This window comes from Haliotis rubra, unplaced genomic scaffold, assembly GCF_003918875.1.
Source record: "Haliotis rubra isolate DU_JTF1 unplaced genomic scaffold, ASM391887v1 Scf31, whole genome shotgun sequence".
NCBI classification, from domain to species: Eukaryota; Metazoa; Mollusca; class Gastropoda; order Lepetellida; family Haliotidae; genus Haliotis; species Haliotis rubra.
In genome coordinates, this window is record NW_025766980.1 from 1,353,428 (window position 1) to 1,367,805 (window position 14,378).

A 14,378-nucleotide genomic window follows, 5' to 3' on the forward strand; every position below is an offset into this window, starting at 1 on the left:
AAAGGTCATGAAGCGGTTGGCATCATGTTGTAGATAACATAACCATTCCATCGATCTATTTTTTCGCTCATCTGTTGAGCGTTTAACCCCCCATTCAAAGTTGCGATGCGATTGCCAACATGCGGCCTTTATCACAGCAATCAATACAGAGAAGGCGTATAGAAATTAACTTTATGAGCGAGTGCCAAAAGTGAGCTCGGACGCAGAGCATCCACTGCCAGCCAAACTCCAACGTGCTTGCGTTTGTTTAATCATTTATGAATATATGTCACATGGGCATACTTCGGAACATTTCCTGATTTCGGATGATTTCCTTCTCTTGACAAAATGTAATTTATCTGCTGTGCGTTTATTTCATTATATATCACGCTTACGACAGTGGTGTCACTGAAAACCGTACGAGACAATCAGTACCGTGTTGGGGACCTGGCTAAACGTGTGCAGGACTGATTAGGTGGCTCAGTCCAGTATGCCACAATGTTAATATTTGCACACAATTTTCTGCTGTTTGACTTGGAACCGCTGGCTCCTCTCGCCCAATCGGCGTCCCATCACCGGCGAGTTCTGCTCAATGAACTTGGAAACTGACATAATCTAGACAGGACTGGCAGCATTTTGGGCAGCTTTGTACAAGTTCTACAAATATCCAATTACTTCCTTCATCCAAGCTATCTCGATGGTGCATGTGTGGATATTCGTACTCATCTTCATGTTTGGTATCATCCCCAAGGGCCAAAATTCATCACAAAAAGTACCCATTGGTAAGTACACAGATATTTCAGTTCATATTTCCTTGTAGAGACGGACACGCTTGTTCTGTCGGCGAACACCCGGTGTCATGGCACATTTTCAGTGATCCATTCACGATATTGTATCTAATGTTTGCCTCCCTGTGCCAGCGGATAATTGAGACTGAATATTTTCTGGCGTTGATATTTATGTGTTACATACTCTTCAATTAGATCAATATGTTATTGTATATACCAGTGTTGTATACCTTACAATGCTTACCATGGGTATCTTATCGAGACGCATAATTATGATGTTCTTATCGGTTGTATATAGAGGTATTACATTATGTGCAGGTTAACACGATTTGTCGATACAGCTGTGTCTCTTTACCTTCTTCGGTAACTGTCAACATGCAATGTTTGATCAATTTATGTATACTATGTAAAATGCAGGTGGATTGAAGGTTATTGAGGTTAACATTCAGTGTATGATATATAGGGATTAAATTTCCTTCGTCAGTATGAACTAGGAAAATGAATGGTGTGTCAATATTGGGTTAATCTAGAGCTTGTATATTGAATATTTGAAAGATCTTAACATTCGGTTTATGATACATAGGAATCATATTCCCTTCATCAGGATTAACGACGAATATATATGGTGTGTCAATTTTAGGTTAATCTAGAGGTTGGATAATAAATATTTTACAGATCTTAACATTCAGTGTATGATAAACAGGAATCACATTTCCTTCGTCAGGATTAACGACGAATATATATTGTGTATCAATATTAGGTTAATCTAGAGGTTATGTACTGAATATTGTATAGAGCTTAACATTCAGTGTATGATAAATAGGAATCATATTTCCTTCGTCATGAGTGAAAAGGAAAATATATTGTGTGTCAATATTAGGGTTGTTTAAAGGTTGTTTACTGAATACTGTATAAAACGTAACATTCAATGCATGATACACAGGATTTAGATTACCTCCGTCAGGATTAACACGGAGTGTATGTCCACAATCAGCTTAACGAAGAGGTTATCATATATTGCTTTTTTAGAGATATTATCATTCATTGTATGGTGAATATGAATCGGATTACCTTCGTCAGGATTAATTACTAAAATGGATTACCTCATTAGTTTTATCTGCAGGATATCTGTTGCATGTCACAATGTTAACATTTACTGCAGATACACGACTCACATGACTCAATTTGAATCTGATACTGCCTTGCCATGATGCTGCATTAAGCTCTATTAATACCTTTATTGCTCTATAATATTACCCCCATACATTTCAACCCATGTTTGTGGTATTAGTTCTGACATATTTCATTATCCACTGAGCGGTGTATGCCATTCGTGATGGAATCTGTGTATAATTGATGGCATTATTGACATATTGAATTTTCTTCAATATTTATTTTTTCTATTAGTACTGAATTATCCAATATGGGGTGTAATTTTCATTGTAGGAACTCTGTTGGTTACAATCATGTCTATGAATAATTAACGGCGCCATTGTCATATTGAATTTCCCATATTATTTACTTTTGTTATTAGTTAGTGAATGATCTCATATGGAATGAATTTGTCGTGAAAGACACCATCTGGGTGTAGATCATGTCTGTAAATATTTAATGACACATTGTTGCCATGTTGATGTGAATCTGACCGACCGCAACCTGACCATTATCACAACACATCTCTTCTAACAGCATTGCCCATTGTGAATTTCCTACTTCATCTTGGACATGAGTTACAAATCGCTTCACATAAGGTAATTAAGGTTACAATATGCTGCCCAACGGTGAAACCTGTGCGAAATGCATGCAAGGGCAAGTCAATTGTAAACCTGAACACATGATATAGAAACATGTATTTTATTTGATAGATGCAATATAGTGGGTCATTTGTAGATATTCTGCGTTATTCGTATTAATAAACGTGAAGAAGAAACTATTTTCCAGCCGCACCCATATCACCTGTCTCACCAACACAGCAAACATTCATGCATGCATAGTGCCTTAGACTCTCCTCTACTTCTACTTTATTGTGCGTGCGTGCGAGGTTGTGTTGTGAACAGATTTCCATGTGAATGAATGAGTAAAGTGATAAACTAAGAAATATTCGAGCATTATCTTGAAAGAAGGGGCACAAAAGGGGTTTTACTTCATTCCAATTCCGGTATTGAAGGACATGCTTCCCCTTTTATGAACACCTGGTGTCATGTTTTCAGTGATCCATTCAGGTGATGGTCACGGCTGTGTTGCATTCATACCAGACAGAATTTGTTTCTGAGGATAGTCCAGACCTTGACCACAAGCCTAAATAACTCCCTTTTGTCCATACTAGAAACCATATTAGATTCACGCTATTGACACAGGAGAACATTAAGCAAAAAACTTATGCACATTAATGGGTGGGGCGTCTCATGGGTTTAACGCTTCTCTATTTATATACACATATGATCACGGTGAATGCACCAATATCCTCTTGAACAGTGTCACATCAGTACTGAAATATCGACGTCTATATTTGCCTACACAGCATTTTGAAAAGGATATTCAAACACTTTCTTAGGTCCATGTTAATTACTACGTACTCAGTTTTGGGATGAATTATTCATGATGAGATGAGGTCGCCGAGTGAAAATGTCTCATCCTTACACTTTTGAAAATTTCACTTAGGTATCAGACATGTTGTGGTGAAACACGTAATAGAACTGTAGCCTCTTGAGAAACACATAATGAGTGCAACGGTCTTGTCTGACCAAATACCATGGATTTAACATTGTAAATGTTAATGAACGGATGCACATGTATACAGAACAGACCTCTGTGTGGGGACCATTTTTCAAAACAGGGTTACATCTTATTATGGACTTTCAGTACTGCTTGACGTATATCGCAGAAAACATTGGATGTTCACTTGGATCTGGTTACTTGGATGATTGTGTGACATTGTACTCGTTGTTCATACTTTCAACCCCTGGTTTGACTACAACGTATTCGTATACAACAGGTCTCTATAATTTTGTTAATTACATTTTGGGAGAGGGCTTTTCTAAGTTGGATAACTTGTGCCCAATCCTTTCTTGAATGAATAAAATATGTTTAAACAAACAAAAACAACAATTTTGATTTCGAAATGCTGACTGCATTATTAAGCCACAAACAATACAAGACCACCTTTGAGCCCGTGAATCACGTCCATATGTTTACAGTGATTGTAAGGAATCAGTTGCAGACATATAACTGTTTTGAAACAGCAGGTAGATAAATTATGTAAAAAAGTAAGATTGGGTCCATTTTGTGCCTGACGGCTCTTACAGGTCTTTCCATTTCAACCTGAAAACAACAAGGCTTTGGCTTTGTGTACAACAAAACTGTCAGCAAGGCCAAAGCCAAAGCTTTGCAGATGTGCAAAGGAAAGCTAGTGAATCTTTTCCACAATCATATGATAATCAGAAATAACCACTTAAAGTAAAGTCGACTGTACTATTTCGATCATAATAGTGATGAAATGAGAGGAGGAATATGTCAACAACTCAAAGTGCAAAAGTAGCAATAGGTTTATAACATGTGTTCAAGTGAGCGAATCCAGCTCGACCGGTCACATTATGTTTGTTACTCTTGGGTGCAGCATGATTCTTTGAAAACTTACAAATTACTAATTGAATATTGAAACCCCGATCACAAGACAAAAAGTCTGATGACCCTGTATGAAACCTCTTTCAAAGATGGCTCTTGAACATGGAATATACATATGAGGTACTAATGACAGAATAACAGCCTAAATAAACGCTTTCTCTTAGACACACGAAAACACGTTACAAGAAGATAGCGAAAGGGGAAGGGGTGTTAAAATTAACGCAAAAATGTTCAAATTATTGATAATCTGGTTATCTGAACATGTGAATAATCCGCTGTGTGCATAACCCATTTTCATAACTTAGTTTTATCCTATAAAAACATGGTATTACCTAATTATTAGTATTTTAACTTGGCTCGTTAGTTTAATCCAGCGTTCATAGTTTGAAGGTTTTCAATTCTTCCTTGTCAGTTACGAGTTTTACTATTCCTTCCATCCCCGACCTTATGCTTCTTGTAGAATATTTAAGGCTGGCTGTTTAGTAAGCCGAGACGACTGAAAAAGAAGCCTCCATCGCATTTTTAAAAATCTACATCAAACGAATTCGATCTAACCTATCATGATTCAGAAACAAACACATGCTGAGCCCACACGCTTATAAAACCAGTCACTCCGCCGTTTGAATGCAACCAGGGCTGACTCAAACACAGTCATTAAACTTAGTCAAAAGGCGTGAACCAAGGCGAGAGCTTTGTCTTTAACAACCACGGTGTGAAAAACTGGAGTACACGATAAAAGAAATTTTCCTCTTCACCACTTACGATAGTTCGGGACATATCTAGTGAGATGGTGTTTTGAAAACACACGCTCTTGGGACTGTATAATCTTCTTAGGGGTCCATTCGACAATGAATTATTCAGACTTGAATCCAGAAGTCTGGTGTGCTTCGTTACGAGCGATTTGACCTTGATAGGAGGATCTGCCACCAGGTACCACCTCCGAAACAGGATAATTGTCCAACCTTCATGGTATTTCAATTTAGTTTTAAAATGTAGTTTCATGTATAGATATTCTCTCAAAAGGAATGGTTTCATTTATAATCAATAGGAGACTGTGCCTCTAGGGAAACAAAATAATTGTTTTTGTCAAGTTGTATTTTCTGAGGTTTCTCCTGAGCTTAAAAGTGAATTGGTGGTTTCACATGTGTCATGTTTGGATACGGTAATAACCGCTCAGAAACAATGAAAGTAGTTACTGCAATGGCTGTACAGACTCCACACTAGTCCCTGGAGAAATATTCTGAAAGCTTCCCTTCTTGAAGATGCGTTGTTTCATAAGGCATGTTTACATTGGCAGCGGGTTTCCCTCCATGGTACAAAGGCTGTGCTTGTATTGGCGTCAGATAATCCAACTAGTTCAACTGTAGATTCAGGCTGGCAATAAGTGTTCACCTGATTTCTGTTACACTGTTGTTGAGTCTTTCTCATTAATAACAACGACAAAAACACCACATCTACAACATGTAGCTCACTGTTATAGTTGTATATCTATTAGAGTGTATTACAGGATCCAATGCAAAGAAAGACAACGGCGAAACTCATATGATTGTTTTCTCTGAAAAAATGTTCCGGTTGAACAATGTTATCAGAGAAAACCTGTTCCTTCGCACATAGCCAAACCATATTATACATATGATACTACAATATTGTCCAGTCTCGGGAAACATAATATATTTACTTCTCTGCATTGATTCTATATCTGACATCCTCACAACACGGTTCAACTCACGTTGTCAACATGAGGCAACCGTCCCAAGGCACCGTCACAAAATAATGTCCAGCAATTGAATTACCACCAACGTGTCAATGGTTCATGTCACAAACTTTACACATCACCTTTGTACGCGTGTGTTCTGTCGTGACGTCGAGTCCCGGTGGCATTCCATCACAGATAGGTCTCCAGTAACCCTTGCTGGTCGTGGGAGTATTTCCATAAACGAATCACCTTTGAAGATTCCGTGTCTTCAGGACTTCACGGATGGGGATCTGATGTCGGTATGCCAGAACAGATAGGTCTTCTGTACCCCGTCTGGCGTCAAGAGACTTGAATATGAGGAGCTCATGTTTAGAAGCCAGAACAGTTAGGTCTTCTGTACCCCGTCTGTCGTGAAGGGACTTGATTATGAGGAGCTCATGTTTAGAAGCCAGAACAGTTAGGTCTTCTGAAACCCGTCTGTCGTCAAGGGACTTGATTATGAGGAGCTCATGTATAGAAGCCAGAACAGTTAGGTCTTCTGTACCCCGTCTGTCGTCAAGGGACTTGATTATGAGGAGCTCATGTTTAGAAGCCAAAACAATTAGGTCTTCTGTAATCCGTCTGCCGTCAAGGGACTTGATTATGAGGAGCTCATGTTTGGAGCCAGAACATTCCCGTTGAAATGCAAGGTTAGAACAAGTCCCAAGTACCCAACGCTTGTCGTGATAATCGTATAAAGGGTTTGGTTTGCAAAGAGCCCTTGTTTAGAAATGGGTTCTCATTCAGTCCCTCCTTGTCAAATGAGACCAGTAAATTGGTCAGGTAGGCAGGTTAGATGATGCTTATCTTCTCAGATGGCAGCAAATGGCATAAACGAAACATCGCTCACTTTCCAGCTGTATGTGATTTGGGGATAAAACGATATGAAATAACGTGTCAGGTCACACGAATACCTTACATGGATCGTTTTTCTCTGAACTGTTTTGTATTTACCTATAAAGTCCGTTTCTTGACTGTCTTGGTACAGACTCGATTATTGCCAGACAACAGTGAATTTGCTGCAGTATATCTGTAAATACATAATACTATATACTTTCAGTGTGTAATTTAAAGATTATACGTCTAGTTATGGGCTTGTTACTGATCTGTTTCTTCTAAGGAATTGAGACGTGTGCTTGCAACATGAAAACCATGTCATATGATCAATGATCCGTTATAGTTCAAAAACGGTCAAATATCCAATTCCATTCCATTCATTTATCAATGTGAATTAGAATAATACAAGACATGTAAAACTGCTTAATTCATATCTATATCTGTGCACAAAGATTCTGAGTAATGAACACTCTTCACAGCACAACGTATCACTGTTTGATAATGATTCATGGACATATGTTCACGATAAGGTCGGAATTATACAATGCATTGTGCCTTCAGCTGATGTTTCTATTGATTATTGAAATGTTAAATGTTTTCCACACATGGTATCAGTATGGGGAATCAAACCCGAAACATGACGATCGAAAGTTTTAAAGACAAAACAACACCACCAGCCCCTTAGCGCGTTGAGTGTATGGAGGCAATATATGTGTTGTTAAATGAAGCTTCCTGATGGTCACCATGGCTATATCTCATGTATAACATGTTTTTAAATGCCAGTTTGGAACCGGGTGCTTTCATTCTTTGAACGTGTCCTTCATTGAACACTTCAACAGGTAACGGCACATGATGAATCCTCCGAGAGTAATTAGCTGGAAAGACGAAGATTTAATGGTTCTTGGATGCTAGACAGGTATGCCTCTGCTTGAATAACGAGATATATACATGCAACTTTGACTGACTGAGAGGTTTCAGTACATGGAGTGATGGATGTACGCTTAAATGTCTCCACGAATGTTCATATGCAAACAGAAACGACAAAGCCATTTCCATCGCCGCATTCAGCAGTATTACAGCTGTATGACGTGGTTTGTAAACAATCGAGTCTGGACCAGACAATCCAGTGACTGACAGCATGAGATACGTGTTTATACATCACAATCAAATAGTGCTGACACCAGGTGTTCGATAAAGGTGAGCGTCTGTTGCCCTACATGTGGCACCCTTCATGAACAAATGCAAAGGCTTAGTCATCTGTTCACATAAAAAAACATCGGGAACGAATGCGTCAAACTTTGAAAGGTCTGCTGTAAAACTTTTTTTCATATCCTAAAAGGGCATGTTTAGATACAAAGACGGCATGTTCATGAAAAAGGAGGGCATTCTCATGTGCAAAAAGGTCACGGGTATGTGAAAAGAGGGCATATTCATTATGAAAGAAGGCATGTTCATTTACAAAGAGGACATGTTCATGTAAAGAGAGGGCAAGATCATGTACACATGCGTTTTCATCTACACAGACCGATGTCAAAATGAAAACCCTTCAAATTAAGATATTCTGACATGTGTCGTGACTTGCGGATATTCAGAATATTCTCAATAGCTGCAGCAATCAAGTGTCTCTCTTCATGCACACAGGATTATGATTTATGGGCACAGCGGCCACATGCACAAGCTGCCCTGATTGACCAATTACTGTCCATTACATTTATGCAGGACATTTCTCATGGATGTTGTGCTTCGGAAATCTAATGACTCCTGGCGCCTTCTGTCCATTTTTCTTGGCTTACTTCATACCACATCATGTCATTAAACATAACTACTATGCAATGTGATACCACCAAGATAGTCTGGTAAACCCCCAAGAACAATATGCAGTTGGCGTTGTATGACGCCGGGGAAAGAAATGATACGGAGCGGTTAATGTTATGAGAATGTGAAAATAAGATGGAGATGGTAATATTTATCAAATACAGTGCGATCCAATATCAAAGTCCATACTGACATTCTGTTCGGTGTGAGGTTTAACCAGACGGCAGTTTTGTAGTGGGTGGATACTTTTATACGACTCAGCACAGGACTAAAGTTGGCTTGGATGTTGGGATGAACGTACTCCTGGAGTTTGTCTTGACACTTCTACCTTTCTGGTATGATGTACACAGCTGAGTCTACATTTACAATGTTCCAACGCTCATGGAGATAATACAGTGAGACCTGGTAATGAGGACTCCAAGCCATTATTGACAGGACTAACTAAAGGTATGTGTGCGTGCGTATGTCTGTGTGTCTGTTCGTGTTTGTCTGTTTGTGGATTAGAGTCACACACTTTCCAGCAATAGCACAGCTGGGAACACCAGACATACTAACGCACATTGTACTAACGGGAATCGAACCCAAAATTTTCGAACGTTTTAACCACCAAACTAATCATACACCGCAGGGTCAGCAGTATATGAAGGAGATAAATGAGGTATCCAAAAGATGGTTGACTAATTTTCTCACAGAGTACATATTTTTCAACTAGCCTTACTCCATGCCGATGTGGGGCGGTGGGGTAGCCTAATGGTTAAAGCGTTGGCTCGTAACGCCGAAGACCCGGGTTCGAATCCCCACATGGGCACAATGTGTGGAGCCCATTTCTGGTGTCCCCCGCCGTGATGTTGCTGGAATATTACTAAAAGCGGCGTAAAACCCAACAGTCAGTCTGTCAGCCATGCCGATGTGCAGAAGATGACCCTGATTCACGAAACGTTCGTAGCCCTGAGAATTCTTAACTTTGATCGTAGCCATTTCGAGAATAGCTAGCCTGGTCCCCTGCAGTCAAGTTTGGTAGTAAATCGCTACATGTACGTGGTGACGAGGCCCTGTAATTTGGTTGACTGAATGCTATACCTCCACAGCGTTGATCGTTGATTACTATCAATCACTGCTTTGTCTGCTCCAGCCACGGATACATTGTGTGTCATGTAACTTGAATATTGCTGAATGTTGCGTTTAACAACATAACAAATAAAATCATGAATTCTAGGGTTGATTCAGATGCAGCTTCCGCCAATATCCTGATAGGTAGGAGCATGTGAACAGGTTATGTCATTCATGTTATCCTTCTGTCCGAATGCAACTGCATTGTCGTCTACCCTAACACCGCAATTTAACCTCAAGAGACTTGGAAACCCAATACTGTTGAGGTATGGAATCCATCCAATCTACTCACTGGCATTTTATTGGCAACCACGAACGATGAGTGTCGGAAGGGTCTGGGTCAAATAGAAAGATCTCAAACCACTGCGAACTATTGGCCACCTTGAAATGGAAGAGGCTCAGGAAGGGCAGGAGGCATGGCCGTGTTTCATCCTGTAAGAGACAAACGTTGTCCACGTCAGTGGCAATGAGGTCTCTGACAAGACCAGATCGATCTGTGTGACTTTATTGCTCGCAAACATTAACGGTTCCATCATTAGTTCCTTGTGCACATATCAGAAGTCATGAATCCTTGTCAGACCGATAAGAGGACGTGACAGTTCGTCTTGTTCCAGCAATCGATTCAGGACCTCACCAAACTTCTTCACGGAAAATTTCCCATTCCATGTTCCAATATCTTCTCAAAGAAGTCAAATATTTGTCAGACTCTCTCAGAGAGGATGTCCTCATTTCTTTGACTTGAATACAGCTGATGTTGGAATATTCTGCTTTACAGGTGGTCCTCTTGCCAATAGTGCTTCCTTCAAGTTGTCATATTCTGTCAACATTGAAAGGTTAAGAATCAAAGCGCGCCTATCACTATCGCATTTGTTAGGATGTTTTATGAAACGAAGCCGAAGATCTAAAAGCACAATTTGCTTGCCACATCGAGGGCCCGCGTTCGATTTGCCACATGGTTACAATGTGAGGAGTCCATTCTGGTGTCACACGCTTTTATAGTGGTGGAATATTGCAAAATGGGGTATGGCAGGCCATGCTTACCCTTTTCGCGAACACCTGGTGCCATCACTGATTTTCAGGGATCTATTCATGTAACTGTCACTGCTATGTTTCCCTTTACACCAGATGCAATTTGTTGTTGAGGATTGTCAAGACTTGGTATTCTTTTACATTGACGTTCTATATTTATACTACACTGAATCCCTCTAAAGGCACGTAACGTATCATGTACACCACGTGACGGTGAGACATGTAGCATCTGCATTGTACAACACATTGAATTTGGGTATTCTAAACAGAAAGAAGGGCGTATTGCTTGGTCAGACATGAAGTTTTGTTCCTATCGCTGTATTTACACGACTCGTCAGCTGATTAAATCGTAAGAAATATCTTAGTGGCCCATGTTTCAATGTGTACAGCTGCTGACGGTGAAGGAAGTATTGCAGTACTAAGGTACCAGAGGCCACATCAGTGCGAATTTTGAAACGTTGAACACATAGGTATTTCCATTAGATACATTACTCTAACACGTGAAATGGTTGTAAAGGTGATACCATTTGCAATAGGTTCTATCAGTTTCGTGTTTTCTGTGACTCTTTTGGGAATATATCCGAGATGCTTGGGTAGGCATTGTGTGCGAACTACGATTTGTTTAACCAATCCATTTTATTATTACTTTCGAGAAAGTAGCCTGTCCGGATAATAAAATATGCATTTGGACATTGCATTAGAACACAAAAGTAGGAATGTCGTGATAACGAAACGATGGCCGAAACACTACAACCAGAGATCCAAAATAAAACTGTGACACACATTTTGAGTATGTCACCATCGAATAACCATGTCTTGTTTTGGATTGGCTTAAACAACTGCCAAACATGAGGGTATACTTCCTCGTGATAAGATAATCATATGTATGTCTCCGTTGATGGCGTGTGTTCCATCTATATTACATAAGGATCTGAAAACGTTCAGCTGTTCACTAATGATTAATGCTCAGGTGTGATGGTTGCAATCGTTCGTCTGTTGACTAATGTTTTATGCTAAGGTGTGACCCTTGATGACGATAAAGGTTCATCTGTTTACTGATGTTTTATGCTAAGGTGTGACCCTTGATGACGATAAACGTTCATCTGGTTACTGATGTTTTATACTCAGGTGTGATAGTTGTAAGCGTTCGTCTGTTGACTAATGTTTTATGCTAAGGTGTGACCCTTGATGACGATAAAGGTTCATCTGTTTACTGATGTTTTATGCTAAGGTGTGACCCTTGATGACGATAAACGTTCATCTGGTTACTGATGTTTTATACTCAGGTGTGATAGTTGCAAGCGTTCGTCTGTTGACTAATGTTTTATGCTCAGGTATGACCCTTGATGACGATAAAGGTTCATCTGGTTACTGATGTTTTATGCTAAGGTGTGACCCTTGATGACGATAAACGTTCATCTGGTTACTGATGTTTTATACTCAGGTATGACACTTGATGACGATAAACGTTCATCTGTTTACTGATGGTTTCTGCGCAGGTGTGATCCTTGATGATGAGGACTCAGAAGTCAGAAGGGAGATACAGAAAGCTATTAACTTCAACAACGTCAACAACTCTCGTTCCCGGATCATCATCAACGCCTCATACAGCATCATCAACATCAGAGACAGCTACCAGCTTAGTGCTGCCAGTAAGTCCGTGTACTGACATTTCTACGATTACATACTGATTACTTTTCGCAGTTTGATTTTGTTTTTGCAATATTTATTACCTTCCTAGCAAAGGTTTCAGCTTGCACTTAGTGGCATGATTCAAGGCCATGGTGCAGCAATAACATTACGAGCCTGAATCTATTTAATAACCATTTATTGTATATATTTGAGAGTATAGACGTGACGCGTTAATGTTTTGCGAATGTAATTATATGTCGTTTCCGTTTAGTTGAACATACTTCCCACAAGGGAACTTTGCGGAATCACCCCTGTACCACATGCTTGTTTTAGGGGTCGTTCAGAGTAGCTATCAGTGCTGTTTGACATCGAACTCTCATCAGAAGAGCTTAGGCCTAGGAATGTCCACATGTACCAACAGTATTGCTATCAGAGGTGTACAACAAAATTCTTTGACAATCATAAGTAACAGTGAAAAGAGTAATAAGAGTATATTTACACTAAGACCCCCGTAAAGTTACGGGTTATAAATGGTCTCCAGCAACCGTGCTTGTCGTCCGCCGACTTGGTGGATACATATCGTTGTATTCCTTACTGTACGTGTCAATCACGGGATTTTCTGATCCGGATTTTAATATTTACACACCCACGTCATGTAGTTAAACAACCAATAAACATTCACAGTTGCAGGTAGAATTCATACAAGTCTATAAGAGCATGCGCTCTGTCTTTACAGAGTTCGTGCATGTAGGATAGCTCTGATAAGGTTCCTCACTCTGTAGGTTCGAATCCCAGATGGACGTAACCCCAATCTGTACCTGTAGTGTGAAAGGATAATCATAATATAACGTATGTTACATCTGACCAGTTTCTATACCCCGTTGTGCATGACTTCAGGTATACCAGAAGGATACGTATTTACGTATCTCAGTGCTTTTGCAAATATGTATACATATTTTCAAGTAATGAAAACAATGCTATTAGTTATGATGACTGTGTGTATGATCCTTATATACATTGTATATCTTCATCTCATGATGTACTGATCCTGGGTGTATGTTTTATGTTATTGATGTATACAATGACTATATGTAAATACAATGATTTTTTCACGGCTTCAAGTAACATTTTCAAGGACGTTGCTTCCCAGTTCATAAGACACTCCTTTGTACGGTATTCGAGGATCTGTTTGAATATATACATTTTACATACGGCCATTGTAAGGGAAGGAACAGCCCGTGCAGATTTGCCTTCCGTAGATATAGGAGGGACCAATACTGCTTTTTCGGAATGTTTGATTTGTAGGTTTTACCAAAGTGATAAACGTGTAAGACCTCTTTAACTATATTGGGATCCCTTCAAGATAATGAAACGCCGCGAAACTAGTGAAATACTTTTCAAGACAGCATAAACAACTCACTCACCCACAGTCATACGTCTATCACTCATTTTACTGCAACATTTGAAAGGAGAGCCTCGTTGTGTATATTGACTCCTAGCTGTTCCAACCTTTTTCACTTTGTTCCATATCTAAACACTGAGGATGGAGCGTACCGAATCTTAGTTCTGATGAGAAGTGTAAGAAACTCAATATATTAAGATACATGGGTTCCTGAAGTCATGACTCACTCTCTCCTCTCCAGGATTGTTATGATGAATTCAATGTTTCAAGTGTTTTAGACATTATTGTGTCCATTGCTATATTGATCTATAGATGCTCCAAAAGCATCTAAATATCTCAACATCGCCTTTAAGCCATCTTGGTTTAGCAGTAATCGTCTTTTTTGTCAGATATAAATAATTTAAAGTCACAAATATACAGAGATGTG

The 14,378-nt window shown here is 39.5% G+C and overlaps 1 protein-coding gene across 1 annotated transcript in view; it reads left to right on the forward strand.

Moving 5' to 3' along the window:
* The first annotated feature begins 222 nt into the window (after positions 1 to 222).
* The window catches only part of LOC124283078 (glutamate receptor 1-like), a 49,065-nt gene continuing 34,909 nt past the window's right edge, over positions 223 to 14,378 (forward strand). Inside the window, exons 1-2 of the mRNA XM_046719100.1 lie at positions 223 to 761; positions 12,417 to 12,569. Coding sequence (XP_046575056.1) covers positions 677 to 761; positions 12,417 to 12,569 — 238 coding nt within the window. The 5' untranslated portion in view covers positions 223 to 676. The remainder of the gene's footprint in view (positions 762 to 12,416; positions 12,570 to 14,378) is intronic.